General features: G+C 50.2%; 1 protein-coding gene across 35 annotated transcripts in view; it reads left to right on the top strand.

Moving 5' to 3' along the window:
- The window catches only part of CLASP1 (cytoplasmic linker associated protein 1), a 2,584,612-nt gene that overhangs the window by 2,346,633 nt on the left and 212,700 nt on the right, over window positions 1-25,279 (top strand). For all 35 annotated transcript variants that reach the window (XM_069616701.1, XM_069616702.1, XM_069616704.1 and 32 more), the window contains one exon: window positions 5,610-5,816. In XM_069616701.1, the coding sequence (XP_069472802.1) occupies window positions 5,610-5,816 (207 nt within the window). The remainder of the gene's footprint in view (window positions 1-5,609; window positions 5,817-25,279) is intronic.

A 25,279-nucleotide genomic window follows, 5' to 3' on the forward strand; every position in this document is an offset into this window, starting at 1 on the left:
TTCGCCGGTTGGAGGAAGGCTGGCGCAGCATCTTGTAGAGTGGCAAGCCATTACTTCAGATGTGTGGGTTCTGGAGATCATAACCCACGGCTACTGTCTTCCCTTTCGGCACAGGCCTCGCGACAATCCACCGGGGAACCTCTCTTTGCAGAGTCCAGATCCGCTCCATGCGCAGGAAATTCAAGCCCTGCTGGAGAAAGGCGCCATAGAACTGGTGCCTGTAGCGGAGAGGAACAAGGGATGGTATTCCCCTTATTTTTTGATTTCGAAGAAAGACGGGGGATTGAGACCCATCATGGACTTGCGCGGTTTGAACAAACTCCTCAGGAATGACAAGTTCAAGGTGGTTACTCTCTCTCAAGTCCTCTAGGCCCTTCAGCTTCAGGACTGGTTGGTGTCACTCGACCTCAAGGATGCTTACTTCCATGTGCCGATCCATCCCAAGCACAAGAAGCACCTGAGGTTTGCGGTTGGCGACTCGCACTTTCAGTTTCGGGTCCTGCCGTTCGGATTGACCTCCGCCCCGAGGGTTTTCACCAAGCTCATGGTGGTGGTGGCAGCGCATCTCAGGCAAGGGGGGATTCACGTCTACCCCTACCTGGACGATTGGTTGATCAGGGGGAGCTCTCCCGAGCAACTCCTGGATCATCTGTCCGTCACCTGCCACTCCCTTCACAGGCTGGGCTTCTCCCTCAATTTAAAGAAGTCCCATTTGACGCCAACAAAGCGGCTCCAGTACATCGGAGCAGTGCTCGACACTTCCCTGGGGCAGTGTTTTCCTCCCCAGGTGAGGGCTCTTCATATTCAGCAGATGGTGCACAAGTTTCAGCATGCCCAGATGCTCCCAGCGTTCGAGTTCTTGAGGTTGCTCGGCCTCATGGCATCCTGCATTCTTCTGGTGCCAGAGGCTCGCCTGCGGATGAGATCTTTGCAGTGGGCACTCAAGACGCAATGGTCGCAGTCCTCCGCCAGGTTGTCGGACCCGGTTCAGGTGCCGCCCTCGGTCGCCCAGGACCTTCTGTGGTGGGCCGTCGAAGGCAACTTGATGAAGGGGGCTCCATTTTGGCTTCCCTGGCCGGAGGTGACGATCGTGACGGATGCATCCCTCACGGGATGGGGAGCTCATGCCAACGGGCTGACAGTCAGCGGTCGTTGGTCTCCGTCGGAGTCCAGACTCCATATCAATCTGTTGGAGCTGAGGGCCGTCAGGCTAGCCCTGAAGGCTTTTCTGCCGACTGTGTGAGGAAAGAGTGTCCTGATCCTGACGGACAACACAGTGGCCATGCACTACCTCAACAAAAAGGGGGGGGGCAGGGTCACTTCCTCTGTGCAGGGAGGTGATGCAGCTCGAGTTCTGGGCCATCCAGCAGGAAGTTTCGATCTCGGCAGTTCATCTGACCGGAGACGAAAACGTGACGGCGGACGCTCTGAGCAGGCAGAGCACGATCTCTCACGAGTGGGAGTTGGCTCAGGAGATTCTCCTGGATATCTTCGCCTTTGGGGGACCCCTCAAGTGGATCTCTTCGCCTCCAGTGTCAACCGGAAGTGCGAAAGGTTTTGCTCGCAGGAATTTCCTCCAAAAGGAGTCTTAGGAGACGCGTTCGTGGTGGAGTGGTCATTCCCGCTGCTGTACGCGTTTCCTCCAGTCCCTGTCATCCCGCAAGTGCTGCAGAGGTTACGGAAGTTCGGTTCCCGGATGATCCTCATTGCTCCGGCGTGGGCTCGGAGGACATGGTACCCGGACCTTATCGACTTGTCCATCTGCCCTCCACGTCGTCTTCCCTACCGAGACGATCTGCTCTCACGGGAGGGGGGGTCAGGTTCTCCATCCAGAGGTCAGATCCCTCAACCTTCACGCTTGGCTTCTGAAAGGTTGAGGTATAAGGATTGGGACCTCCCTGAAGACGTGATGGAGGTGTTGCTTTCGGCCCGAAGGCCAGCAACCAAGTCTCTGTACCGTTGCCGTTGGCGTAAGTTCTGCGACTGGTGCAGAGTTCAGAATGGGGATCCTTTTGCATGTGACATCCCCATGGTTCTGTCCTTTTTACTTTCTTTGGCCCACAGGGGCTTGCAAGTGGGTACCATTAAAGGTTACCTGGCGGCGCTGTCCATCTTTAAGCGCTCGTCTGAGGAGTGTTCTTACTTTAAAATCCCTTTAATTTCACAGTTTCTGAAAGGACTCACTAATGTGTTCCCTCCGTCACCTTTCCTGGTGCCCGGTTGGGATTTAAACCTTGTTCTTAAGTTTCTTATGGGTGCTCCGTTTGAGCCTTTACATTCTTGCCCTTTGAGGCTGTTAACTCTGAAAACTGTGTTTTTAGTTGCGGTTACTTCCGCTCGCAGAGTGAGTGAGTTACAGGCACTTTCAGTTAAGCCAACCTTCACTGTATTTCACAAGGACAGGGTTGTCCTTAGAGTTCGTCCTTCTTTTCTCCCGAAGGTAGTGACGGAATTTCATTTGGCCCAGAAGATTGTTCTTCCGGCATTCTATCCTCCTCCGCATCCTGGTAAGGAAGAGGAGAGGCTCCATAGGCTCGATCCTAGGAGAGCTTTAAGCTTTTATGTTTCACGCATGTCCCGGGTCAGAGTGGACGATCAAGTCTTTATTGGTTACGCTGGAAAGCGTTTGGGGCAAGCTGTGACGAAACAGACTTTGTCTCGCTGGATTATTTTGGCCATCTCGGAGTGTTACCGCTTGGCGGGTAAGGACCCACCGGCTGGCTTGCGGGCCCATTCTACCAGGGGTATGGCTGCATCTACTGCCCTGCAGAGGGGTGTTCCTATTCGCAATATCTGTGATGCAGCCACCTGGGCTTCAGTACATACATTTGTACGTCCCTATTCCCTCGATTCCATCCGAGGAAAGGATCTGGCCTTTGGCAAGGCGGTCCTTTGCTCTGCTATTTGATTGGCAATTCTAAATTTTGATTCTAAATTCTTTCCCTCCTCCTTGCTCTGGTACTGCTTTGGGAGTCTGTCATAGATATGGAATACGTCGGAGGACCCAATCCCCTCGAAGAACAAGTTACTTTCTTACCTGGTAACGTTCTTTCGATGGGATGGTCCCACGACGTATTACATATCGCTCCCTCCCTGCCTTCCCCGCTGCAGAATTTCTTTTGCGATTGCAGCTTACGTTCCGCAAGGCTTTGTGTCTGACTGGCAGTTGACTAATGTCACACGTTCTGGGGGAAAAAACTACAACTGAGGCTACGGGCGTCGTGCGTCCTACTTATCACATCGGATGACGTCGGAGGAGGTCCTCGACGACGAAGCATCAACGTCATCGACGCAGGACGCAGGCGCCGAAAAAAGTTTCCGAAGCAGCACAGCTGTGGTGATTCCATGTCATAGATATGGAATACGTCGTCGGACCATCCCATCGAAAGAAGGTTACCAGGTAAGAAAGTAACTTGTTCATATGATGGATTGGATTGATACTGGATTCTCCTGTCTGAAGTATAAGGACTTTTATTCCTCTGTGTTTGCCCCCAAGCGATACAGAGAAATGGCTTATCTATGTAAAGCTCTGTCTCCTGCCATCAGAAATGCTATATTACGTTTCCGCTTCAATTTATGCTTCACTCGTGAAGTTCAAGCACGGAGGAAACGGATTGATCCTGAAGCTAAAGGGTGTCGTTTCTGTAACAACCCAGCAATTGTAGAAACCTTAGAGCACGTCTTAGTAGACTGTCCAGATCTTATGTACTTAAGACAAATTCATTTAATCAAACATCTGGCATACTTCAGTCAAATGTGACATGAAAATAGATGGATTGCATTAGCAGCCACCAATAGCATGAGTATAAGAATAGCAACTATTAACTTGTTGCATGCATTAAACTTGGAATAATTGTCTTAAAGCTTGTGTGAAATCTCAAATGAAGTTCGTGTGAACCTTGAATGTAGTTCTTTATTCTCTTTTTGAGCCCACTTAATCAAATTGGCTTTTAAGCGGTTCTAGAATATAAAGTGCAATTGTGTTCCTCAAAAAAAAAAAAAAAAAGTTAATGTAATTAATCAGCTCTTGCGATGCTTGTCATCTCTGGTCCTAAATTTTATTGTGATCAAGAAAGGAATTTTAAATTGATTATGCTAGTCAGTTGTTTTGAGGCCTTTTTCCTGCAAATTGAAATAGGAATTGAATGTTAAATGTTTTTTTTCTTTTTTTCTGTTGTTCCTTCTTTTAATTGTTCTTATGTTTTGGAAGTTGTTTGATAAATTGTCTATTTTATCATTGAAAATATTGATTAAATTCAGCTTAATACAATTAAAAAAAGTCCTTTTTTGGGGGGTTTGGAGAATCAGGAGGGCCAATGGCAGCCCTTGCCCCACATGTCTCACTTTTTGTTGCTTGCAGTGACGGCATGACTAGCCAGAAACTGTAAGAGTGAGAAACTCCCAATCCTGAAAGAATGCTATAGTTCGGCAAAAGACATTTACACAATGGAAAAGATCACGGCAGCAATTCATTCCAATTGAGGTGGAATGGCTGCAATTTCATACTAACTTTGGGCAAGGCTGGTGAAGTGTGTTGGGTCACTCAGAAACTGATCGGCACCGGCCAAGAACTGAAAAACAACAGAGACAGTAGGGGCTTTGGCAACCATTCCGGGCCCCTTGGGGCCAAGTTAGTTACAGAAGGCCCGGACATTCATCAAGACTTGAGAGTTGGTATCGAGGTGGGGGAGGGTGTGGGGGTGGGGGAGGGGGGGTTTGGGGGCAGGGGAGGGGGAGTAGAGGAGGGGTGGCCCGAGAGTTGCGAACAGAGGAATGAATCCACGTTTGAAATAAAAGGTTTGAGGCTTAATCCCTCATAACATGTTTGTACCTTTCTTCGATGTCCTTAAAATCATAAAAATTCAATTTCAATTTCCCTCCAGAAAATTGTCCCAGAAGATATTGTATGGGAATGGAGCTTCTGTTTCCCACAATGCAGAATTAGTTCTTAAATGTCCAGTAATCCTTGTGTGATGCACATATCATTGGTACTGCAGTCTGGGGCACGTAGAAAAGAATAGCAAAGGTGTCTAAGACATTGGCAGAAAAAAAGCTCAAACGAAAAAGAAAAATGTCTGTGGAATGGGAAAGTAAAATATTCCAGGACAGCACATACTAACATCAAGAATAAATATTTCTTCTTGACAGTTGTTGATTACTTTGATAACGTTTCTAAACATATTCCTGGTTTCTGACAACTTCTTTAGGACAATATCCCATAGTAGAATAATGTGATTTTGGGTAAATCTCTTATATTTGCTTGAACCTCAAACTGCACATATATGTGGAGAAGAGGAATCATTTTTTTTAAGGTTCAGTTTATTCTGAATGCATTTAATGTTTTTTTTGTGAACTGCAGATTATTCTGAACCTATTGAATGTTTTTGTTGTGAACTGTGAGCCCATAAAATGCGCAAAATGTACACTAGCCATTGGCTAGCGAGGTTTGATTCTTTGGCGAGTAAGAAATGTTGTTTTGTGTATAAAATGGAGCTGGTGAGTGACATTTCTGTGGCTGCCTAGCTTGCAACTTGCATGTGTGACCCCTGATGTATGTACCATTTTTTATTCTAAACTTCATTATTAAATCTGGTCTACTTTTGTACTAGGTTCTTCGAGCTGCTGAAGAAGCTGCATCCACCTTAGCCACTTCCATACATCCTGAACAGTGCATCAAAGTTCTTTGCCCCATTGTCCAGACAGCTGACTACCCAATTAATCTTGCTGCTATTAAAATGCAAACTAAAGTTATTGAGAGGATTACCAAAGAATCCTTGCATCAGCTCCTTCCTGATATAATTCCCGGATTATTACAGGTATGTTTTTCAACAGATTGTTTTTAAAACGCAGTTTATTTTTGCTATGAATTCATTTATTCATTGGATATTTTTTAGCTATGCATTTTATTTATTTATTGGATATTTGCAAGGCGCCAATACAGGAAATGGTGTTTCAAGGCGCCACAAGAACAAAAAAGGTGGGGGACAAGGGAGAAGATAACGATAACCGTCCTACTAGGCCTTGTGACATTCAGATCATACAACAAGTGCAGTAGCAAGAAATGTGAGGAGAGGGGGGTGGGGAGGAGTGCCAGTCAGCGTGAAAGCTAAGTGCTAGGGTGGGAAGGGAAGTGCAGGGTAAAGTAGAGCATGTGAGTGTAGGGTGGAGTGGGGGAGGATGGGAGGGCAACAGGGGCTAGATGAGTGATAAGGGTAGGACAGGAGGGCAAGTGCCGGGAATTGCAAGGGGTGCAGGTGGTATGGGTCCACTTGCTAAGTGCGAGGAAGGGAGGGTTAAAGGGAGGGGGGCTGTTGCCCTGTAGAACTCGAATGGATCCAGGGGACCTGTCACTGCAGTAGATGGGGGTGGTAGCAGGGGATGGGGAGAGGGAAGGAGGAAGAGAAAAGGAGGGTCTTGAGGAGCTTCCGGGACTTAACGAGACCCGGCTCAAGCCCAAGAGGGGTTGGGAGACCGTTCCAGCGGGAGGCTCTTACGGAGGTGAGAGATCTACCGCCCACTCTGCTTAGCAAAGTGTCTGAACTAAATAGAATTGGAGCTAGAAGACCAAAGGTCTCTAGCAAGGACATATTTAGAGTTGGATGTAAAGGGGTACAAGGCCCTTGAAAAAGGCCATGACACCAAGGAGCAGAGATCCTGCCAGTTTGACACCTGCAATGGTTAGAATGTGTATGGCAAGGCTTTTCATGGTGCAAGGGAAGTGAATTCCTGAGATCTACTCAGTTGACCCGCAAACTCCCTCTTCAGAGCATTGTTCCCGTTATGTAGAAAAGGACAGGAAACAGAAGATGAGGTACCACCTGTGAGGGGTCAGAAATGTGAGGCAGACAACTTTGTGAAGATGTTTCAAAAGATGCCATTTTATTTACTCAAAAGGTTGGATATAAACGCCTCACTATCCCTACCCTAACGAGGATCTCCCTGCCTAAAATAAACTAAAGAAAACACTCTAACAATACATTTCTGTCCCTCACACTTGTACCTACAATAACTCAACAGGGTAGTATATGGCAGTGCAAAAATGTAACAGTTATCTTCACAACCTGATGATTTTCTCTCCTTACAATCTGGGTGAGTTCCCCTTCCCCAGATTCAAGCAGGATTTGATTTTACAGTTCCAAACGGATAAGGAAATCTTGTCTTGTAACAAAGTTCCAATTCAGTTCTTTGGTTCTAACTCGACAACAAAAAGCTTGTACTTGTATTCAACTAACAGTTTACAGAAAAAGAAATGTTCAACAAGGTTTTCCTTTTTCCCCTTGTGATTTTCTCCTCGTGATGAAGAGCTCAAAACAACTTCTTCTTCTAGCCCAAGAGTATTTCCATACCTCATTGGTTTCAACAATAATGCTTTTATCGTGAGAACTATGCAACAGTTCACACAAACTGATTGTAACACTATTAGGTGATTCTGCAGCAGTTAATGCAACTCTTGCTTCAGTGATGTCATTCTGTCAGGAAGACTCTGTAGTGCTTCTTCCATCTGTTTTTCAAAACATAACCACACCATAGTCTTCAATGACTTCCACTTGGTCCACTCACCTGCCATGCCTACTACTATGAGGACCTCTGCCCTGGTTTACTCTCCTGCCAGGACATACAAAAAAAACATACAAGTACTTATGTAGTAAAGGTTAATTTCTAACACATCAGCAAAGTCTTTTGCTTAACAACATCAAGCTTCACTATAGCTTCAGGAAAGAGAAGAAACCCATAAGTGCTGTTTATTACACCCTTGTGGATTGCTGCACGCGATGCAGGTTATGCTCCACTCGTCCTGAATATCTTCTGTCAGAAGGGAACCCTTACCCTCACTCTTTCCCCCTCTGGTTTTAACCTTTGTACTGGGCATTCATGATGAGGGAAGCTAGTTCATGTCCTACAAAACAGTAATCTATTCTCGTGTGCACCGCATGTGGTGCCGAATAGTACGAGTAGTGCCTTGCGTCTATGTGTAGAGTTCTCCAAGTGTCCGCCAGGGCAAAGGAGTCTAAAAGTTTCTCCAGGGTCCTAGCTGGTGGAGCCGGTCTAGTATATTTCGGGTCAGATCTGTCCAGGTGAGGGTTTAGCGTACAATTAAAGTTTCACCCCCCATATCATGTTACTATTCCTGTAAGGTCCCACCCTGGGATATAGGGTTTGGAAGAACTGAGCCACCCCGTGGTTGGGGGGCATACATATTGACCAGGCATGTGTCCACCTTGTACTACCACCATCTTACCCTCATTTTCCCTTTTAACATGGGTGACCTTAAAGGGTACAGAGGGCCCGATCCATATCGAAACTCCCCACGCATAAGCAGAGTATGTAGAACTCAAAACCCACCCCCCGCACCCACTTCCTTGTTAGCAGTGTTAGCTTCTCAGCCGTTAGGTGTGTTTCTTGCAGCATGGCTATATCCACTTCTGCATCTCCTGAGGTACGAGTAGACCCTGTTTCTCTTCTTCTAGGCATTCAAACCCCTTACATTCCATGTGAGGACATTCACAGATCCAGCCATTGGCTTATCCACCCCCACTGAACGCTCATCCCAGATTCCTTCATATGAGGTGTTTCAAACAATGGTGATACTCTACTAATCTTCATTAACTTACATGTAGGCAAACCCCTCCTCCGAAAAACTATCCCAACATCCCCAACAATAAACAAATGACCAGCTATGTTCCCATGGCTAAGGCATGTCTCTCTTCTCGCATTTGACACAAGCCGACCTACTTAAGGTTCGTGCACAGTGGATAGGCACAGAAACAAGTGCCCCTAGAAAAAGAGAGAACTCGGGGAGTGTGGCGGCAGCAGCCGCGAGTAAGATCGTCGTCCTCATGATGTACGTTGTCAAAGCGCCGCCATATACCAAAAAGGAACCTAAACAGCAAGCACCAAAAGTGTGCCGGGGGATTTCGGCTTCTAGCCAGAAAACCACTGCCGTAGGGTGTCCATCCGGCATTGATGTACCTGGAGCACTGTGCCTCACCTCGAGCCAGTCCAGATGTCGGGGACACTCCTGGCCACTGGTTGCGTGGAGCTTCCCTTACGTCGTTCGGCAGCGCTGTCCCCTTCTTTACCGCCAGGGCATATCTTCTCGCTATCCATCCATGCCTGCGCTTCCTCTGGGAGGTCAAAGAGCCAAGTCTTGGTTTTATGTATGATTTTGAGTCGCGCCGGATAAGTCAACATATACTTCAGGCCTGCCACACAGAGCCTTGCCTTAGCCGCTGTGAATTGCGCTCTGTTTTTCTGGACTTGGAAGGTGTAATCAGGATAGACTGCCAAGTCTGCTGAAGCCCTTTTCAATTCACCCCCTTGTCTGGAGTATGCCAATATTTTCTCCCGATCCTTGTAATTCAGGACCTTAGCAATAATCGGCCTCAGCAGTGCTCCTGGAGTTTGGGGGGCATATCTGGTCAGTGTTCTGTGTGCCCTCTCGATATAGCCCGGAAACCTCACGCAGGGTTTCACAATCTCCTGCAGTAGCATGTTTTCAATCTAAGACGTGGGGTCATTGCCCTCCTCCCTCTCTGACAAACCTCCTATACGTATATTATTCCTCTTGACGCGCCCTTTTGCTTCTTCAACTCTGTTTTCCGGTAGGCTTACCTTCTGTTGCAGAATGTGGACATCTGCCCCGCGTCTCTTGGAGCGCTCCCGTGTTTTCCTTCGATTGAGTCTCCAAGGTAGCAGAGTGCTCAGCTAAGTTTCACACATCATGGCGCAGCAGGCCGAAATCTACTTGTACTGTGTTGAGACTTGATAGTCGTGAAGAGTATAGGGGCCTCCGTCCCCAAGTACCCCACAAGGAGAATTAAATATACTTTCTGTGCTGTTCTTGAAGCCACAGGTGTGGATGTTGGATTGCTGGAACCTTGCGACACCGATACCCCAGAGCTGCTGTAAAGGAAACGGGGATTAGCACAAACGAGCACAGTAATCTGTGTAAGCGGTAGCTGGAAGTATAGCGACTATAAGTCTTACCTAAGCAGGGGTAGCAGGACGCTGCTAACCACACAGGACCTGGGAAGGTGCTGCAGGGAGGTCGCATGAGCAGTTCTTCTCAGTTGCCGGTAAGCTGGAGAGGGACCGCCAGCTGCAACACACCTAATTAGTCCTGACAACCAAAGAATGCAAGACGTGGACTATGGTAAGTTCGTAGTATACCAAGGGTAAGCAAAAGAAGTCCGTTATGAAGTTCCTAGGTCGAAGAGCCAGGTAATTACAGAGAAATGCGACAATGCCAGGGAGTATCCGAAAAGCAGTTCGTAATCCAAAATCCGTAGTTCCTGAAGTTGAGTAGTATAGATCCTGATCGAAGCCAAAACGCCAGAGTCGTGAAACAGCTGTGAAGCAACAAGTGATTGCGAGGACGTTGGTTCTATATAGCCCGCTTCCTTGTCACGTGAACGCGAGCAGGATCACGTGACCAGGAAATCGATGCAATAGCCTGACTCTGCCTGACCGCACTCGCCACGGCAATTGCCAGTGCAGAAAGGGAAGCCCACGAGACTGCACACAGCCTCCTCCTCGAGTCATAATCTGTCCACGCGACCCCCGCGCTGCAGGTGCTCTAATACTGGTGGGTGCAGGTGTACTAAAGGGGGGGGGTCTAACGGGGAGTATGTGTGGAACAGAGGGTGCTGTCGGGGTCCAAGTGGTGGCACGGATGTTGTGCATGACACACTGCCGCGATCTGCGTGCCCAGAGAGACATTTAAGTCCGGTATTGCCTGCATCACCTTGTTATGCAGCTCCGTAGTCTCGCACCCTTTCCCCTGCACTAGTTCCATTTCACTGCTAGGGGGCTGTAGCTTGGCCTTGGCAAGTGGGGTGACTTGTTTTCAGTTTAGCTTATTTGGGAGGCACAAAGCCTCCTGAGTTCCTAGTACTTGGTCACTGCCTCTTCCCGCCCCCAGCCCTAGATTTGGGTACCTGGGCTTGGATATCTGTGCTTCAGTTGTGGCTGAGCGCTAACTGAGGCTCCTCATGAATGTAGCAATTGTAGGGTGCACCATACGTCCAGTGACTTTCTCTGTCACATAAGCGTAACCAGCCTCAAAGCCGTGCCTTCCACGGCCCCCTTCCCAAGCCATGCACACTTAGGCTTTTGTCTTAGCTTGTTCTTGGCCCTGCGCCAAGTATGGCCACTGTCCCCCAGTCTGTTGCTGTGGCGTGGAGGTTCCCCAGGGTGGTACTATCTATGCTGCCAGTGTCTCAAATGGTCTGCTGCTTGTGTGAAAGCTCACGTTACATGTGGAGCTCAAGGTCTACCTTCCATTTTTCCCATGCAGCCTTGTTCCTCTTGCTCAATGCGCTCATCAAATCCATATTTCGAGGGGATTGGGTCCTCCGACGTATTCCATATCTATGACAGTAATCACCACAGCTGTGCTGCTTCGGAAAATCTTCGGCTCCTGCGTCGATGATGTCGATACGCCGCCCTCGAGGACCTCCTCCGACGGCCGACGTCACTGGATGTTATAAGTAGGACGCACGACACCCGTAGCCTCAGTTCCGTTTTTTCCGCAAACGTGTTCGCTTCAGGAATCGCGGCGCGCCTCAACTCTTTGGAGTTTCGGTTGTTTTCTCGGTTCTTCGAACCTGTTTGGTGTTTGTGAAGTATTTCTTCGTGAAGATGTCTACCTCGTCTTCCACACCGCATCCAGGCTTTAAGAAGTGCGGGGACTGTGGGTCCAAGATGTCGGGAACGGACCCGCACGACGCCTGCCTCTGGTGCCTCGGGAAGGCCCATGACACAGATGACTGTGTCGACTGCCAGTCGCTCCCGTCGAAAGCCTTGCGGGAGCGCAAGAAGTTATCGGTAGGTAAGGTGTCCATGCCCTGGAAGTCGAGGTCTGCGGGGCTTTCGACGGACGACTCGAGGGGCGACTCTCTGCGTCGTCGTTGGAAGCCCAGTGGGTCTCGGTCCCGAAGTCGGTCTCGCCACTCCTCTGCCTCTTCGAGGCACTCCCGGAAGCGCCGTCATCGGTCGCCTTCCCTTTCCCCATCCTCATCCGAGGACTCCGCCCGTCGGCGGGTCGCTTACCCCACCAAGCATGCGACACCGGAGGAATGGGCTTCCTTCAGGAAGAAAATGTTGTCGATTCTCGAATCGCAGGGCACTGGTCCGTCTACCCCTCTGAGTGGGGTCGTTTGTGATCAGCCGAGAGACACCGCTCGCACGCCTTCGGGCTTGGGTTGTTGTCACGATTCACGGGAAAAGTCCCGCTCGGACAAGGGGAATCGTTCTCGGCATGCCCGGTCCAGGTCCCGGTCCTGGACGCGCTCGAGACCGTGTGAACCTGTGGTGTCTTCACGGAAGACGTCGACGAAAATGTTGTCGATTCTCGAATCGCAGGGCACTGGTCCGTCTACCCCTCTGAGTGGGGTCGGTTGTGATCAGCCGAGAGACACCGCTCGCACGCCTTCGGGCTTGGGTTGTTGTCACGATTCACGGGAAAAGTCCCGCTCGGACAAGGGGAATCGTTCTCGGCATGCCCGGTCCAGGTCCCGGTCCTGGACGCGCTCGAGACCGTGTGAACCTGTGGTGTCTTCACGGAAGACGTCGACGCCAGTGGCGTCGAGGTCGCCGACGGACTCTTTCGAGGGCTTGCCTTCGAAGAAGTCGTCGACGCCATCAGTTTCCCGGCCGTCGAGGGACATGCTCGGGCCCCGGCCTCGAGTACTGTCGACGCCGATTCACTCGACGCCTTTCGAGGCTGTATCAACGGGGGTACCCCGTGGCTCGGGGGAACCACCTAGAAAGGCTCTGGCCAAGGTCAAGCATGGCTTTGGTTCAAGTTCTGTGCCTTCTTAGTGCCATCTGGAGTTCATTTCAGAGGCGGATGAGGGCTCTGATGATGTCATGGCGGCTGACACAGTGCCAGACGAGATTCTCTCGGGCCATAGCCAGTTTGAGGACTTGAGGCAGTCCCTGCATGATGCTCGTGGGCTGGACACCTATCCGGAGGTGGAGGTTTGTAGACCTGAGCCTGGCACTCATGCCGATTCTTCATACCGGTGCCTTATGTCAAGGGTCACCGAGTACTTAGGATGGTCTGCTCCCCCAGGGGAGTTTGTTCAGATGACCTTATGGATATCCTCGACATTGGTCCTCCAACTGACCCGGTACTGCCGTTTCATATGGCTCTACAGAGGAGGGTGGCGGCGACATGGACCGCTCCGGAGAGTCTCCCGGCAGTGGGCAAGTCTTTGCTGCGAAAATACCACCCAGCCAGTAGTGACCCCTGCTTCTTGTCCAAGCACCCTACTCTGGAGAGTTTGGTGGTGCAGGCGGCTACGGCCCCGGCAAAGCAGGCGTCGTACCCTACCATCCCTCCTGATAGCGACGACAAGCGTTTTGACGGCTGGGCGAAGAAAGTGTTTTCTGCATGGAGTATGGCGCTTCAGGCAGCCAACTCCATATGTGCCTTGTCACGTTTCACGCACACTCTGTGGAACTGTGTTTCCTTGGCGGCTGAACATATTCCCGAAGGGGACGAACGGGATGGTTTCCTTGCCATGGTTCAGGATGGCAAGGATGCCATGTGTGAGGCCGTTCAGTTGGGTTTGGACATGGCAGATTGCGTCAGCCGGTTCAATGGCGGCGAGCACCGTGATACGCAGGTTTGCGTGGTTGCAGAAGTCGGGGTTTGCTCCTGATGTGCAGGCCCGGCTCCTCAACATGCCCTTTGACGGGGAACATCTTTTTGGCAGCAAGGCTGACGAGAGCCTTGAGAAGTTGCAGACCTCAAAGGCTGCAGCAAAGTCGTTGGGCGCTGCAGTTAGACAACCTCTGCCTTTTCGTCCTAGGGGACAGCAATGGAGGGGAGGTTCCTTTCGTTATTACTCATCCTTTGGTAAAGCGAGAGGAGCTGCCAGTCAAAGGGGCCACCGTAGGATTGCCAGAGGTGGAAAACAAGGTACTCGAGGTGCCAAGGCCGCTCGGGCTGTTGCCTCTTTGCCCTCAGGCAACGCCGCAGCCGCTTCAGCTCTGTCATGAGGCCATGTCCCATGGTTCGCCGGTTGGGGGAAGGCTGGCGCAGCATCTTGCAGAGTGGCGCGCCATTACTTCAGATGTGTGGGTTCTGGAGATCATAACCCACTGCTACTGTCTTCCTTTCCGGCAGAGGCCTCAAGACAATCCACAGGGTAATCTCTCTTTGCAGAGTCCGGATCCGCTCCTTGCGCAGGAAATTCAATCCCTGCTGGAGAAAGGCGCCATAGAACTGGTGCCTGTAGCGGAGAGGAACACGGGTTGGTATTCCCCTTATTTTTTGATTTCCAAGAAAGACGGGGGATTGAGACCCATCATGGACTTGCGCGGTTTGAACAAACTCCTCAGGAATGACGAGTTCAAGATGGTTACTCTCAAGTCCTCCAGGCCCTTCAACTTCAGGACTGGTTGGTGTCTCTCGACTTCAAGGACGCTTATTTTCATGTGCCGATCCGACCAAAGCACAAGAAGTACCTGAGGTTCGCGGTTGACGACTCACACTTTCAGTTTCGGGTCCTGCCGTTCGGATTGACCTCCGCTCAGAGGGTCTTCACCAAGCTCATGGTAGTGGTGGCAGCGCACCTCAGGAAAGGGGGGATTCACGTCTACCCCTACTTGGACGATTGGTTGATCAGGGCGTGCTCTCCCGAGCAAGTCCTGGATCATCTGTCGGTCACCTGCCACTCCCTCCACAAGCTGGGCTTCTCCCTCAACTTAAAGAAGTCCCATTTGACACCAACTCAGAGGCTCCAGTACATCGGAGCCGTGCTCGACACGTCCCTGGGGCAGTGTTTTCCTCCCCAGGTGAGGGCTCATCACATTCAGCAGATGGTGCACAAGTTTCAACTTGCCCTGACTCTCCCAGCGTTCGAGTTCTTGAGACTGCTCGGCCTCATGGCATCCTGCATTCTTCTGGTGCCAGAGGCCAGGTTGCGGATGAGATCTTTGCAATGGGCGTTCAAGCTCCAGTGGTCTCAGTCCTCCGGCAGGATGTCCGACCCTGTTCAGGTGCCGTCTTCGGTTGCCCAGGACCTTCTGTGGTGGGCCGACGAAGGCAATCTGATGAGGGGGGCTCCATTTTGGCTGCCCTGGCCAGAGGTGACGATCGTGACGGACGCATTCCTCACGGGATGAGAGAGCTCATGCCAACGAGTTGAAAGTCAGCGGTCGTTGGTCTCGGTCGGAGTCCAGACTCCATATCAATCTGTTGGAGCTGAGGGCCGTCAGGCTAGCCCTGAAGGCTTTTATGCCGACTGTGCGAGGAAAGAATGTCCTGATCCTGACAGACAACACGGTGGCCATGCACTACCTCAACAAAAAGGGGGGGGGGCAGGGTCACTTCCTCTGTGCAGGGAGGCGATGCAGCTCTGGTTCTGGGCAATCCAGCAGGAAGTTTCGATCTCGGCAGTTCATCTGGCAGGAGACGAAAACGAGACGGTGGATGCTCTGAGCAGGCAGACCGCGATCTCTCACGAGTGGGAGTTGGCTCAGGAGATACTCCTGGAGATCTTCGCCCTTTGGGGGACCCCTCAAGTGGATCTCTTCGCCTCAAGTGTCAACCGGAAGTGCAAGAGGTTCTGCTTGCGGGAATTTCCTCCAAACGGAGCCTTAGGAGACGCGTTTGTGGTGGAGTGGTCATTCCCACTGCTGTACGCGTTTTGTCCAGTCCCGTCATCCCGCAAGTACTGCGGAGGTTACGGAGTTTCGGTTCCCGGACGATCCTCATTGCTCCGGCGTGGGCCCGGAGGACGTGGTACCCGGACATCCTCGACTTGTCCATCTGCCCTTTATCCTCCTTCACATCCTGGTAAGGAAGAGAAGAGACTCCATAGGCTTGATCCTAGGAGAGCGTTAAGCTTTTATATTTCATGCATGTCCCAGGTCAGAGTGGACGACCAGCTCTTCATTGGTTACGCTGGAAAGCGTTTGGGACAGGCTGGGACGAAACAGACTTTGTCTCGCTGGATTATTTTGGCTATCTGAGTGTTACCGCTTGGCAGGTAAGGACCCACCGGTCGGCTTACAGGCCCATTCTACCAGGGGTATGGCTGCCTCTACTGCCCTGCAGAGGGGTGTTCCTATTCCCAACATCTGTGATGCAGCCACCTGGGCTTCGGTACATACTTTTGTACGTCACTATTCCCTCAATTCCATCCGGGAGCAGGATCTGGCCTTTGGCAAGGCGGTCCTTTACTCTGCAATTTGATTGGGCATGCTAAATTTCTGTTTTCTAAATTCTTTTCCCACCTCCTTGCATTGGTACTGCTTTGGGAGTCTGTCATAGATATGGAATATGTCGGAGGACCCAATCCTCTCGAAGAACAAGTTATTCTCTTACCTGGTAATGTTCTTTCGATGGTATGGTCTGACGATGTATTCCATATCGCTCCCTCGCTACCTTCCCCGCTACAGAATTCCCCGTCCTCCAGGCCCTTCAACTTCAGGATTGGTTGGCGACTCACATTTTCAGTTTCGGGTCCTGCCATTCGGATTGACCTCCGCCCGAGGGTCTTCACCAAGCTAATGGTGGTGGTGGCAGCGTATCTCAGGAAAGGGGGGGATTCACCTCTACCCCTACCTGGACCATTGGTTGATCAGGGTGCGTTCTCCCGAGCAAGTCCTTGATCATCTGTCCGTCACCTGCCACTCCCTTCACAAGCTGGGCTTCTCCCTCAACTTAAAGAAGTCCCATTTGACACCTACCCAGTGGCTCCAGTTCATCGGAGCAGTGCTCGACACATCCCTGGGGCAGTGTTCGCCTCGCCAGGTGAGGGCTCATCACATTCTGCAGATGGTGGACAAGTTTCAACATGCCCAGAGTCTCCCGGCATTGGAGTTCTTGAGGTTGCTCGGCCTCATGGCATCCTGCATTCTATTGGTGCCGGAGGCCAGGCTGCGGATGAGATCTCTGCAGTGGGCTCTCAAGATGCAGTGGTCGCAGTCCTCCGGCAGGATGTCGGATCCGGTTCAGGTGCCGCCCTCAGTCGCCCAGTATCTTCTGTGGTTGGCCGCCGAAGGCAATCTGATGAAGGGAGCACCATTTTGGCTACCCTGGCCGGAGGTGACGATCGTGACGAACGCATCCCTCACGGGATGCAGAGCTTATGCCGAGTTGACAGTCAGCGGTCGTTGGTCTCCGTCGGAGTCCAGACTCCACATAAATCTGTTAGATCTGAGGGCCGTCACGCTAGCCCTGAAGGCTTTTCTGCCGTCTGTGCGGGGGAGGAATGTCTTGTTTATGACGGACAATACAGTGGCCATGCACTACCTAAACAAAAAAGGGGGGGCAGTTCACTCCCACTGTGCAGAGAGGCAATGCAGCTCTGGTTCTGGGCCAACCAGCAGGAAATTTCGATCGCTGCAGTTCATCTGGCCGGCGACCAAAACGCAGCGGCGGATGCTCTGAGCAAGCAGAGCACAATCTCTCACGATTGGGAGCTGGCTCAGGAAGATCTTTTGGAGATCTTCGCCCTTTGGGGGACCCCGCAAGTGGATCTCTTCATCATCAGTTTCAACCAGAAGTGCGAAAGATTCTGCTCGCAGGAATTTCCTCTAAGAGGAGCCTTAGGGGATGCATTCGTAGTGGAGTGGTCCTTCCCACTGCTGTACGGGTTTCCTCCAGTCCCTGTTATTCCGCAAGTGTTGGGGAGGTTACGGATGTTCGGTTCCCGAAGGATCCTCATTGCTCCAGCATGGGCCAGGAGAGCGTGGTACCCTGACATGTCCATCTGCCCTCCACGCCGTCTTCCCTATCGAGACGATCTGCTCTCATGGGAGGGGGCGTCGGGTTCTCCATCCAGAGGTCAAGTCTCTCAGCCTTCATGCTTGGTATCTGAAAGGTTGAGGTATAAGGATAGGGACCTCCCTGAAGACGTGATGGAGGTGTTGGCTTTCGGCCAGAAGACCAGCTACAAAATCCCTGTGCCATTGCCGTTGGAGAAAGTTCTGCGACTGGTGCAGGGTACAGAATGTGGATCCTTTTCAATGTTCAATTCCTGTGGTTCTGTCTTTTTTGCTTTCATTAGCCCACAAGGGCCTGCAAGTGGGTACCATTAAGGGTTACCTGACGGCACTGTCAACATTTAAGCGCTCATCTGAGGAGTGTTCTTATTTTAAGATTCCTTTGATTTCTCAGTTTCTAAAAGGGCTAACTAATGTGTTTCCATCGTCACCTTTCCAGGTGCCGGGATGGGATTTGAACTTTGTTCTAAAGTTCCTAATGGGAGCTCCGTTTGAGCCCTTACATTCTTGTCCATTGAGACTGTTGGCCTTTAAGACTGTATTTTTAGTTACGGTTACTTCCGTTCGCAGAGTGAGTGAGTTGCAGGCACTTTCCGCCAAGCCACCTTTCACGGTGTTCCATAAGGGCAGGGTTGTCCTTAGGGTTCGTCCTTCTTTTCTTCCGAAGGTTGTGTCGGAATTTCATTTGAGCCAGAAGGTAATTCTTCCTGCGTTCTATCCTCCTCCGCATCCTGGTAAGGAAGAGGAGAGGCTCCATAGGTTGGATCCGAAGAGAGCTTTGAGCTTCTATCTTTCACGGATGTCCGGGGTCAGAGTGGACGATCAGCTCTTTGTAGGATACGCTTGAAGGCATTTGGGTCAAGCTGTTTCGAAGCAGACCTTGTCCAGATGGATCATTTTGACGATCTCTGAATGTTACCGTTTGGTGGGTAAGGACACTCCAGTGGGCTTACGGGCCCATTTTACTAGGGGTGTGGCAGCCTCTACTGCTCTGCAGAGGGGTGTTCCCATTCGTAATATTTTTGAAGCAGCCACATGGGCCTCTGTCCATACTTTTGTAAAACACTATTCCATGGGCAAGATTTGGCCTTCGGTAAGGCGGTCCTCTATTCTGCAATTTCATTGGGCATTCTAAAATTCTAAATTCTTTTTCCCACCTCCAGACGTTGGTACTGCTTTGGGAGTCTGTCATAGATGTGGAATACGTCGGAGGACACAATCCCCTCGAAGAACAAGTTACTTTCTTATCTGGTAACGTTCTTTTGATGGGATGTTCCTCCGACGTATTCCACATCGCACCCTCCCGCCTGCCCCTCTACAGAATTTCTTATGCGATTGCAGCTTAGTTTCCGCAAGGCTTTCTGCGGTCATACTGGCAGGAGATTGGTGCCACACGTTCTGGGGATAAAACTACAACTGGGGCTACGGGCGCCGTGCATCCTAGATATAACTTCCAGGGACGTCGACCCTCGACGGAGGCCCTTGAGGACAGCGTATCGGCGGCATCCACGCAGGACGCCTACGCCGAAATTTTTTCCGAGGCAGCACAGCTGTGGTGATTACTGTCATAGATGTGGAATAGGTTGGAGGAACATCCCATCGAAAGAACGTTACCAGGTAAGAAAGTAACTTGTTCTACAATGGATTCCCAGCCTCATGACTGGGAATATTTAAAGCATGTGAATCCATGAAAGATACCAGTACTGGAGAACAGGAGTTACAGGTAAGCAACATACATACTCCTTCTGCCGAGTCCTCTTCACGTACCCTCTCCTCCTTCTCAAATGCAACATCGGATGCATCACTCAGTCAGATGACCCTGACGAGCATCAAAAATAAGGTAAGGCACCTTCCTTTCCCACTTGATTCTTTACGGCTGATAATTGGGAGTCATTTAGGGAAGCCATGCTTCAGATTTTCCAGCAGATACCTGAAATTGTAAAACAAAACAAAAAATCTAACACTTCTGCGTCCCGAAAGTACAATTCAGGTAAGTGAGCATTGCTCACGTACACCTCAAAACTTTGGTACTGGTGAGAAGCCAAGAGAGCCAGTGTTATTGGAGGGATGGCTACTACTTTGGCCCTGCATAGAGAAGTTCCAATGTTGGACATCTGCCAGCCCACAATGTAGTCCTCATTGCATACCTTCACAAAACACTGTTGCCTGGATGCTCGGTTCAGGACGCCCATTTTGGGTATTGTGGTCTTACAGAATGTCTTAATCTGACCTTGCCCTTGGGGTTCACTCCTCCCGCATAACCAGACTATTGCTGGAGTCTCTGTAAGATGAGGAAACGGTTAGAGGCCACATTACTTGCCTCTGGTTGTGCTCTTTCTATTGGATGTCTCATGTAGAAAGTGGTGGAGCTGGTTCCATCAGATACGATATGACATAAGTCATTTATAACGTGCCTGTACACAAGTGTTTGTAGGTGCGACAAGAGAAGGTAGGGAAGACGGAGGGAGGACAAGACAAATGATCTTACTAGGCCTTGTCATTCAGATCGTGCAAGTGCGAGAATGAGAAGTGCAAGAGGAAAGGGAGGGGTGAGTGCAAGGGAGAGGGGAGGGAAAAATAGTCCAGCAATGCTCTGTGTGTGTGCAGCCAGGGTAGTGCGGCTCAGGGTATTGCAAGTAGAACAAGGGACTGTAGGGTTACAGTTACAGCCCCTACGTGCGTGGTAGGCTTGGAGGCAGTGCAAGGGTGACTGATCAATGAAGTGCATGGTACCCAGTGAGACTCTGAGGGTAGCCAAGCAACCAGTCAGTACAGCAGACAGGTAGGTCAACCGGGGAGGGAGAGAGAGAGAAAGCGGAGAAGATCAAAGTTTTGAGCTGCTTCTGCTTCTGGAACTTCAGGTGGTCTGGCTCAAGTTTCAGAGAGGCAGGGAGGCCATTCCAGCAGGAGGCACCTGCAGAGGAGAGAGATCTACCCCTGCTCTCTGCCTGGAGAATCGTCTAACCCTTAGAGTTGGCAGTAGCTGAGCGAAGGGCTCGAGAAGGAAGGTATTTTGGAAGAGAGTGTTGGTTTGTAGTGTGGGCCCTGGCCCCAGAAAGCCTTCTGGACAATGCAAAGGGTCTTGAACATGATCCTTGAAGCCGGGGCTGGAGAGATGCGGTCCCTGGGGTTGAGGCCAAGGATAAGTCTTGCAGTCCTGTTCTGGAATAGTTGCGGAGGGCAGAGAGTAGAGGAAGGCTGATTGAGAAAGAGGCTTTTGCAGTAGTCCAGTCTAGAGAGAACCAGGGCTTTGGAGACAGTGAGCGTCTGGGGGAAAGTGAATGAGGGAAGAGTCCCTTTGAGGAGGTGCAGCTGGTAGTGGAACTTCTTGATGACGTCCAAGATGTGAGGAGAGAAACCGGGAGAGTTGAGTAGAAGATGGCACCAAGGTTTTTCTCTTCGCAGGAAGACGAAGCAAGAGGGTCCAAGGAGGCTGGCCAGAGTGGAAGAGGGAAAGCCGAGGAAGGGGTCCTAATGAGAAGGACCTCGGTCTTACTGGCATTAAGGCACAGATCGTTGGAGGCGCACCAATCCTGAATTGCGGATAGACAGTCAGGAATGAGCGAGAGAGGTGAGGAGGCTGAGGGGAGCCTGAAGGAAAGCCGAGTGTCATCTGCATAACACTAAACGTTAGAGGAGAAGGTAGATATCAGGTGGGCCAAAGTGGACAAGTAGAGGTTGAAAAAACAGGGTGAGAGTATAGAGCCCTGGGGAATGTCACAGCTAGAGAGGAGGACGTCTTGAAAGGCTGGTATTACGGTTACTTCCTGATTCCAAAGAAGGATGGCGGTCGCAGACCCATTTTAGATTGGGGACTCCTCAACATGCTGCTTTGAAAGGACAGCTTCAAGGTGGTTACTCTGAAGCAGATCCTCAGTGCCTTGGAGCAACACGACTGGCTTGTACCTTCAGATCGAAGGACGCATACTTTAAAGTCACCAGTTGCCTCCCAGGTATAGGTATAGTACATTGGTTTTGTGGTGGGGAAGCCCTTGCATACTAACTCATGGTCCTCCCTTTAATCCTCACTTCATGCCTAAGCGTATTCACGATTGTCATGGTGGTGGCTCATCTCCAGAAGAGGAAAGTGCATGCCTTTCCTTAGTGCAACAACTGCTTCCTGTAGGCTATATCAAAGGAGGAAGCCCTTCAGAACCTCTAACTCCATGCACTCTTCCCCCACAGATTATCCTCTATCAACCTAAAGGATCCCTTTATGGCCACCTCCAAATGCTTGCAGTTTATAGGTTAAGTACCAGATAACGAGTAAGAACAGTTTTTTCCTCCCCCCAGAGTGTGTCCAGTCCACACACCATGGTAGCCCTCTTAAATGCAAATATGGGAACTTACCCTCCCCAGGTGGGGTTTTCTTGAGAACGTTGGGGCTCGTGGCATCTTGAATCTTCAAAATCCCTGAATCAAGACTTTAGGTGCCGTTGCTATATTGTTCCCTGAAAAGTCAGCGCCCCCAGATCAATAGGGGCCTTATTGTGCTTCTCCCAAGGTCTCCAGATACCTGTTTTGGTAGCAGCCATGGCCAACCTTCTTTTGGGTGCCAGATTCTGACAGCCATGGTTCCTGGTCACCCTGGTCATGGACATTTCATCCCAATGCCAGGAACCTGTACTTTCATGCCTGGCTATTGAGATGTTGAGGTACAAGGATTGGGATTTCTCTAACAAAGTTCCTGGTGTGATGCTCTTTGTGAGGCGCCCATCCAAAATGTCCATTCATGCGTGTTGCTGCCACAAGTTCATGCCTGGACAGACAGCTCAACCCGTTGTGCGCGACCAGTACGGTTCAGGGATTTGTTTTGTCTTTTTCCATTGCTGGTCTGTATACTGATGTTGTGAAGGGAAACATGGTGGCTCTTTTCATTTTCAAGAGGACTACTGAGTAACGGTCTTATTTTACCATTCACATGGTTCTGCATTTTCTCAAGTACCTGGCATATGCTTTCCCGCTGAAGTCTTATTGGAATCTGAACCTAGTTTTGACTTTTCCTAAATCTGTACCATTTGAACCAATTCACTCTTTTACTCTGAGATACCTTTCACTTATGCTGACTTTTTGAGTAGCCATTTCATCAGCAATAGGTGTGTCTGATGCTGAAGACAAGGTTACCTTTTAAATTAAGCAGCTTTTCCTAACTAAAGTGGTCTCAAAGTTCCACCTCAGCAGAATATACATATCCCGGTCTTCTCTCCTCTTCGCCACCAGTCTTAAGACAGAGGGGACGTTCCATATACTTTGACCCTAGGAAAACACAATCACTTTGTATAGGACAAACAATTTTCTTCAAGACAACCAGTTATTTATTAGATTGGCAGGTTCCAAGAAGGGGAAAGCCATAGTCGAAAGATCTCCAAGTGGACCGTTCTCTGCATAAAAACAGATGATGGGTAAGCTCACAAGGAGGTTCCAGTGGGCATTCAGGCTCTCTGAGCAAGAGGGCTAGCGGCTACTTCTTCTTTGCAGAGAGGGTGTACCAGTCCTCAACATCTTTTGGGTTGCAACATGTGCACACATTCTCATTTTCACTAGGCAATATCATTTAGATTGTTAAATTGATGGATATTGAGTGGGAAGGTCTGTACTGCAAAATGTTCTTCCTACTATAAATAAATCTCTTCAGTCTCCTGCCTCCTTTTAAATTGTTACAGCTTTGGGAGACTTTCAAGCAATGAGAAAACTGAGTGGAATGTATCCCATCAGAAGAGAAACGACCTCTGGTAATGTTCTTTCGAGTGGATTGTGTCCTCCAACGTATTCCTCATCTTAGATGTATTCCATCCAGCTTTGCTGCACTTGGAAAGAAATTTCGGCAGAGGGCGCGTGTGTCGATGTCGAGTCGATGGTCCCTCGAAGGCCTCTGTCGAGGGTGACGTCATCGGGGGTATAAGTAGCACGCGCGGCGCCCGTTGGCCTCAGTTCCGTTTTTCCGCACTTGCGTTGCTTCGGACATTCGGCACGCCTCGAGTTCTTTCAAGAAATACAATATAACGAGAAGTAATTATGTCCTCGTCATCGATGCCGACCACGACCCCGAGATCGGGTTTTAAGAAATGCAAGTCATGCGGCTCAAAAATGTCGATCACGGACCCGCACCGCAAGTGTTTGTGGTGTCTCGGGCAAGGCCACGACATGGATGCCTGTTCGAAGTGTCAGGCGATGACGGGGAAGGCCTTGCGAGAAAGGAGAGGAAAGCTACAGGTAGGTCGGAAGGATCGAAAAACCTCTAGTGTCGAGTCAAGACCCCATGGGGAAAAATCTCCTCGACGCGAAAGGCATCGATCTAGATCCCGAAGCGATTCTCATCGCTCGTGGTCTTCGTCGAAAAAGTTGAAGAAACGACGCCATAGGTCTCCCTCCACCTTGTCGTCAGACGAGTCTCCGAAAAATGAAATGCCCCACAAAACATTCGTCTACCGAAGAGTGGGACGCATTCAGGGTCAAAATGATGGAGGTGTTTGAGAAGGTGAAGCCTCGGTCCGCGCCTTCTTCGGAAGCCGGCCGGGAGAGTCATCGCTCCGACACTCGCACGCCCTCTAGCCCGGGTGATCGTAAAAGGAAGGATAGGGAACCTTCCAGGACGCCGAGCGATGATAAACGCTCGAGTCGACCGCTCGAGGTCACCGATGCCGTCTGAGACCTATCACACCTCGAAGGGGAAACCGTCGAAGGCCGCCTCGATGCCCTCGAAGCAGACCCTGTCGACGACCACTATGTCATCGACGCCGTCGACGCCTTTATCGACGTTGATGCCGAAACCTTCGGCGCCAAAGGCTCCAACCAAGCCAGGGCAGCCAGAAAAAGAGAAGGAGAAAACTACAAAACATGTATCTTCTTCAAAACCTGTTACTACACCTCTTCCTCCTCCTCTCCCAGAGAAGGTTTTCAAGCCTCTCCCTAGGAAGGAGTTTTTCAAATCCTTGACCTCGATTTTTGAGGAACAGGAGAGATCCGAGGAGGAAGATGTACCTTTTGGACTGGAATATGGCACCCAAAATCTCCCAGAATGCTTGATATCAGAGGAAAGCAGAATGAGGGATTTGGTGGAGTCATTACATAATGTAAGTGGCATTGACACCTCTACTGAGAATGACTTTGGTAGACCAGATCCAGGAAAACATGCTAGTCCATCTTACCATCAGTTAATGACCAAGGTGGTAGATTACTTGGGATGGGCTAGACCACCAGCCCAATTCGTTCAGGATGATTTAACAGACATATGGACCATGGTCCCACTGAAGACCCAGTACTACCTTTTCATGCAGCCTTACAAAACAGGGTGGCCAAGAATTGGGAAACTCCGGATTCTATTCCTCCGGTAAATAAATCCCTCGCATCAAAATGCCGCCCAGCCACTAGCGACCCCGGCTATCTGTCAAAACATCCAACTCCTGAGAGTTTGGTCATACAGGCAGCCACAGCTTCCAACAAAATTGCGTGTGGATGGTTGGGCACGGAAGGTATTTTCAGCCGGGAGCATGACATTAAAATCTGCCAACTCCACATGTGCCTTGGCAAAATTTTC

Source organism: Ambystoma mexicanum, chromosome 9 (assembly GCF_040938575.1).
Source record: "Ambystoma mexicanum isolate Mex_15411 chromosome 9, UKY_AmexF1_1, whole genome shotgun sequence".
NCBI classification, from domain to species: Eukaryota; Metazoa; Chordata; class Amphibia; order Caudata; family Ambystomatidae; genus Ambystoma; species Ambystoma mexicanum.